This window comes from Apiospora phragmitis, assembly GCF_038363925.1.
Source record: "Apiospora phragmitis strain CBS 135458 chromosome Unknown utg000007l:2111988.0-4706623.0:1.0-2598199.0, whole genome shotgun sequence".
In the NCBI taxonomy this organism is placed as follows: Eukaryota; Fungi; Ascomycota; class Sordariomycetes; order Amphisphaeriales; family Apiosporaceae; genus Apiospora; species Apiospora phragmitis.
In genome coordinates this window covers 1,714,976-1,721,566 of record NW_027117406.1, presented here as the reverse complement: position 1 = coordinate 1,721,566, position 6,591 = coordinate 1,714,976, and the positions used below count along the sequence as shown (strand labels likewise).

At 37.9% G+C, this 6,591-nt stretch overlaps 1 protein-coding gene across 1 annotated transcript; it reads left to right on the top strand.

Annotated features, from left to right (window-relative positions):
* Positions 1-5,401: 5,401 nt before the first annotated feature.
* On the top strand, positions 5,402-5,993 carry PG994_008142 (uncharacterized protein; the record flags this gene model as incomplete). Its single annotated transcript, XM_066859551.1, has 2 exons — positions 5,402-5,661; positions 5,807-5,993. 2 exons carry the CDS (start codon positions 5,402-5,404, stop codon positions 5,991-5,993), a joined length of 447 nt encoding a protein of 148 aa, XP_066715038.1.
* Positions 5,994-6,591: the final 598 nt, after the last annotated feature.

The window sequence follows — 6,591 nt, the reverse complement described above, 5'->3', positions numbered from 1 at the left end:
ATTTTTCGTGGCGTCGTTTATATATACGAATATCGATTTTAATAATAAATTCTATATATAAAAAGAAATTATTAAAAGTATTTAATTAATTAAGTTTATTTTTAATATTTTTTTTAAGCTTTAATAATATATTATAATTTTTATAATTTTGGTATAATTTAAGCGAGCTATAATACATTAGAATTCGGCTATATAGGAGGCGGTTAATCCTTTTTATTTAAAGGTTTCGAGTTCCTTCTCCGCCTGTCGTTTTTTATCGGGGTTTTAAAAAAGTGATTTAAGAGCTTGCTTAAAGTTATCGTAGCTTTCGAAAATTCGTTATACCTCCGTACGGCACAGCTTAACTTACTAATCGTTTTTTACGAGTTCGTCCAAGTAGGGTTCGAACTAAATAAATACCTTACCTTTAAAAAACGAGGTAATATAAATAACTTACTAAGTAGCGTTTTAAAATATCTTTTTATAAAATTATTAATAAGCTTTAACTTAAATAAAAAAGCTACGAAAGTTCTCGCTTATCTCGTTAAACGGTATTAAAATATTAATCTTTATACCCTTTTTAAATATAATAAAGGTTTAAATAATATTAATAACTATATAAAAAAAGATATACTTTTTCGCGTAACTTATTAATATTATAAGGTATTTATCTTAAAATATCTTTAATTCGGAGCTCGTTATACTCTTTTTCGAACCGTACGTAATAATATTAATAATTAATGCTTTCCTATTCGAATTCTTTAATTCGTTTAACTAACGCTTATCGAATAAGCTCGTCGTCGTTATTATCGCTATTAATCTCTATAATAAGGTCCCGCTAAAAGGTATTAAGAGTAGCGATAAAAATCTTTCCTTATCGGACGGTATTATTAAAGCTAAGCGTAAATATAATTCTTATAATATTATTACTCGAAAGTTTAAATAATAACTCGTAAAAATAAAAGTAATTAAAATATAACGAATACTATCTAGGTTTTAAAAAAAACTTAATAAAACGTATTAAGGTTTATATTAATAATACGAAAAATATTTAAACGTATAATAAAAGTCCGTTTTTATTAATATAATAAATAATAGCTTATAAAAACAAAAGTAATTAAAGTATATAAATTTAAAAATATTTATAATAAAATCGTTAAAACTATTTATTTTATTATTAAATTAAATTAATATTTAAATTAATTATTAAAATAAAAAGTATTTATATAAAATATATAAAAAACGTTCGTAATTATATATTTAATCTTTTTTTTATTAATTTTTTAAATTACTTATTAGCTTATAATAATCTCGTTACTAGCTCATAGTAATCCATCCCTTAGATCACGGTAATCTAACCTTAGTTAGCTTACCTCGGGCGTCGCGCTTTTATCGCTCCGGGGCCCGTTACGTAACTCCTCACACTTAGTTATTATATCTACCTTTATTCGTTTTATCGCTACGCGGGCTAAAGCTGTTTATCTTATCGCTCGATATTAGAGTATAGCTACGTATATATTAATATAGCTAGCGGTGCGATTACTAATTATAATATCGTAGCCGGACCGGGTTATCGTATCCCCGTGCCGGTAAGTAGGGTCTTTTAGCCGCATGGTTAGGTCGGGTTATAACATTTTTTTATTCGTAATCTAATTATTTTTAGTAATTATAATTATTTAATTCTTTAATAATAAGCTATTCTTATATTAAGAAAAGAGGTACGTTTTCTTAGTAAAAATAATATATAAAAAAATGACGTAATCGTTTAATTCGACGCTTTAAATAATTATAACTTATTCTTAGTTCTTTTATTATATTACCTAAGGCTTTTAATATTAATGAAAAATAGTTACGATTATTTCGAACGAGATTTAATTTATAAGAAACTCGGTCTCGTTGAAATTATATATATGCTCTTTTTATATCCTATACTTATTAATTATATTTCGCACGAAAATAAATTACGCGTAATACGCGTTAAGATCTTTATAAAGAACTCTTTAATAATCGATTTTTCGGTTAAAACGTGTCCGGAGGTCTAGTTATTATTATATAAAGTTAAAGGCTTAATTAATATCGACGCGTCTCGCGTTATATAAACTAAGTAATCGATTCGCTATATCTTTTATCTTATTTAATCGGGGAAAAAAAAGATCGCGTATTTAAATTAATAATATATCGAATAATTAATTCCTTTTTAAAATTAAAAAGCTTTTAAAAGTTTATAAAGATTTTAAATCGTAATCGAATTCCGCGTTATTAATTACGTAACGTCGACTTTAAGATATAATATATCGCTATAACTTTTTATATACTTAATTTCGAGTTATTTTAAAACGTTTAAAGCGTTAAATTAAACCTTTCTTTCCGTATTTTTTAATTTTATTCTTATTAAAAAAGAAAACTTAATATAAAATTAATTATAAAAAAAATTAATTAAAAGTACATAGCTCGCTTATATACGCAGCTCGCTTATGAGGTACGTTAATGTTAATATAAAACTTAATTTAATTTAATTAACGGCTTAATATATTAATTCGTTTTTTTAAAATAATAATAAGACTTACTAATCTTTATTAAACTCACTTTTAATAAGTATACCGGCGAGACGGCGTTAGTTATACGATCGGGGGACTAATTATTTACGGGCGGATTCGCGAGTAGTTACTCCGAGCTTTACGTCGCGCACAGTAACCTATATACGCTTTTAAATATCGAATAAAGATATTATTATAAAGAGTAAAAATAAACGAGAAAAATAAGTGTAATAATTATTTAAAAAAATAAAAGGTAATAATTAAATTAAAAAGTCTTTTAATTAAGATGCACGGTAAAAAGACGCGTTTATAAGGTAAAACGCGGTGGCCCGTAACGAGGTGGCCCGTGAGGGGGTGCTTTAGCTTATGTTCTATTATAGTCTAGGCTCTCCCCTTATTCTTTATATTACCACCGGGCGAGTATTATATAAATCTTCTTAATATCACTAGGATAATCAATGCTACCCTGGACGTAAATATAGGTCACCATTAGAGATGTAAGCTGTTACGACCCGGCTAAAAAACCGATTGTGTTATCTGCGACGGCTAGACTTTAGCATATATAATAGCACACTGCTGTCCTTGGGGTCCTCTATTGCAAGACCTAACGCCATCGAGAGAATAAAGGAAAAATATAAGTATGAGTAATCCAGAGAAACATCAACGGGCGAATGACTATTAGTTGATAGGCAAGCTTACAAGAACCCAGAAAGCCTGATAACCCCAATGCACTCATCTGTCTCAATGTATCAAACCTAATTCACAATAAATGCCATGCCAGAAGGAAATGAAGGGGCCCGCCATTTGCTGCTACTGAGCTCTTGGACACTCACAAAAATCTTCCACGTCCAGAGTATCATAACCATCTGTACCACCCGAGAAATAAGAGGGCTCTGCAGTCTAGATTCCCAGCATCCCAGCATCCCAACAACCTTACCAAGAAGAAAATTGGTGACAAGCAAGATATTTCCTGTAAGCTCGGGGTTCTTTGAAACATGTCACCAATCATCGAGTTACTACCTCAGCACACTCACAGAATTTCGGCACATGTATATTATTACTAATTAAAAATAAACTAGGTTACGTAAAGCATACTGAATCTTCGCTCGAATCGATCAGATAAGCAATAAAATCATTCGCAAGAGATAGATGGCTAACCAAAAGGGCGAAGGAATGGCTAAGATCACGAGCTCGATGCAGCCAAAGGAGAGACTTTCCAGGCATGCTGTCAACCCTTACAGTGTCCAGGCCCCAAGCAGTGGCTTGCCAGACCTAAATTGGCATTCATGTTTCAACATGAGATCAGAAACTGCAAGTTACTCATTTGCCGCTTGCTTTAATATACACCAGCACGTTTCCGTGCCCTGGACATAACGACCCAGGTCAACTTTACCATAACCGTTGAGGCCGCACTCCGAGTAAGATCCACAGTCTCTGTTTCCACCAGTTTTACTAAGCTGCTTCTATTGTTTAATTTTATACTGACCCATCTTCTTGATAGCCACCAATGATCATATAGACCGCAACCCACCGAGAATACGCTATACATAGGAAGAGTCTGTCTTGGCTGCGGTTAAGGCCGCGGTCTGCTGGAACCCTGACATGATCGAGTTCCATGAAAGGGATTGGGTCCGGAGCCCAACCTCCCCCAAATGAATATCCAGAGGAGGCATTTATGTCCGACGGTGAGACGGCCGTATTCGCCAGATCATTATTGACCTGACTGCTTCTCCGGTGATACCCTCGTGGGGGGCGAGGAGACCGACAAGGAAGAGGCCAGCCACACTGGTGTTGCCGATGACGATAAGATTGACACAGATGATGGCAACGGCGTTGCTAATGACCTTAAAAACCTTTGCTAGTCAACAATCTCGAGGTTCTCGCTACTTGCCAGGCCAACGCCCGAGAGTTCCGCAGCACACCCCAACCGTGACAGCTTCGAGCGGACAAACCTCTCGCAACACCCAGTCTCGCAAACAGCAGACAAAATTGAAGGGTGGACGTGGCTATGGCACCCATCAGGGAATGGGCTTTTGCCATGCTGCGATATTATGACTCGCAGTAGCAAGCGACCCAAGAAGACGCTGGTCATCTTACAGATGACATACCGCCTTTGTGACTACGACACTCATTGTTTTCCTTGAATTTCCTTGAATTTAGCCCACAGTTGTCAGATTCAAATAGTTGCTTGCCATTAATGGTTATTGCTCATGACGAGAAGGTTGCATACTCCGCCGTCGCTACCAGTCTTTCGTTAGATGCAGTGTTTCACATGTTTACTTAAGTAGTGTTATAGCGCCTTGGTGGATAACAGCATAGATAGCTAGTATACACGATTAAATCTCTAAAAAATATACTCTGATATACGAACCCTTCGGAAACAGTTATGAGCAGGACAGCAAAATATACCGGGACTTAGAATGGACCCAAGTGCGGCGACAATAAAAGGGACTGGCTTACTTATCGGATCAAACAGTATGCATACTATATACCTAAATAGTAAATACAATCGGATTTGTGGTACAATAGACTAAACCACGATCCAGTAAATAATAGGTGAATAGAATGTCTAGATATATTTAATAGTCATCTAGATATATTCAATAGTCACACAGTTTCGGTTTTCTCTATTAATAGACCCATCATTCTCACCTAAATTCCAAAGCACCTCTGCACATCACCTCTTCACAACACCTGAAAGCCCGCACACTTTCAGCATCGACACCCTCATCATCATAACCCTCCACTATAGGAGCTGAAACTAGCAACGCGGCGACTTCCAACGACCCGAGAATTCGTTTAATTCCGGAAACCCAAGGTAATAATAACCCTATTCTCACCGCTGCCCACGATGCGTCGGTAACTAATCAAACGGCGAGCAGATCATGGCCGACCAACGAGGTAGACAGAGTGCCAGCTTGCCTGTCGCCGCACCCAATGCATCTGGATCCCAGCCCGGCAGCGCTGCCCAAGGCCAGACCTCCGCGGGCCTGAACTTCATGCCCATGCGGCTGTACCAGCGCCGACGCAGGGCCCGCTACTTCCTGGAGGGCGTCCTCTCCGCGTCGCCAAGATTCGCGACACTCTCCGCGGCCCAGCAGATGCGGATCCGTACGGAGTGCGACGAGATGCTCCGCGAGAACATGTAAGTGAAGCGCTGACCGCGTACCCATCTATGCGGTGATCTCGTTTAGCACTGACCGCGCGACTGCGTACTCAGTCACCCCAGACGCATCCTCTTCTCTTTTACATTAGTCTGCATGCTAACTGTTTTACTTGCGACTATCTAGTGTCGACTTCATGGAGAACACGGCCCCCCGAACCGTGTACCCCTACGAGGATGCGGTGCGCAATGCCATTAAGATGACCATCCACTGGAACCCGGATATCTGCAAGTATAAGGAGGAAGAGTGGCAGTCTGGTCCGGCAGGACAGAACAATGGAGGTGAGGAAGAGTTTAATGAGGACGAAGAGTAAGCACCCTAACCACTTAGCTGTCCTACCACATAAGCAGCTACCCAAATTGACTACCGATAAGCGAAGCCCCTTAACCCCATTTTCGTATATAAGTCAGTATCTAACCCCCTTATTAGTAATTAGAGGATACTGCCAGAATCGTCACTTCTCGTACTTTTTAGCTATGCCTATCCTAACCCCCGAATCCGCCATTTAGCGTGCTATTTTAGCCGTATAAGCTGGCGAGTCGGAACGTGCAGCCTTTAAAAAACTTAAGGTACCCTGAGCCACCTTGCGGGACAAAATTAGGGGCAGACCGACCCGGACCGAGTCCAAGGAGTCTACTAGGACCCTCTTCTCCGCCCAGGAGGAATATCTTAAAACCTGGGCTATCCGACAGGCGTAGCTAGGCCTTGCCTAAGTATAACGTGCTTCGGCTGTTCGTCGCCCGGCTACTTAAGACAGACCAGTGCGCCCTGCCCCTTAGAATCCATTAGGTAAGGAGATTCATCGCCCGTTACCCCAAGCTGAAAACTATACTAGCCACGACGATAAACTTCCGACGCGTTTATTACTGTTAAAACAGCAGGAACTAAGGTTTTCTATATTACTTTAAAAA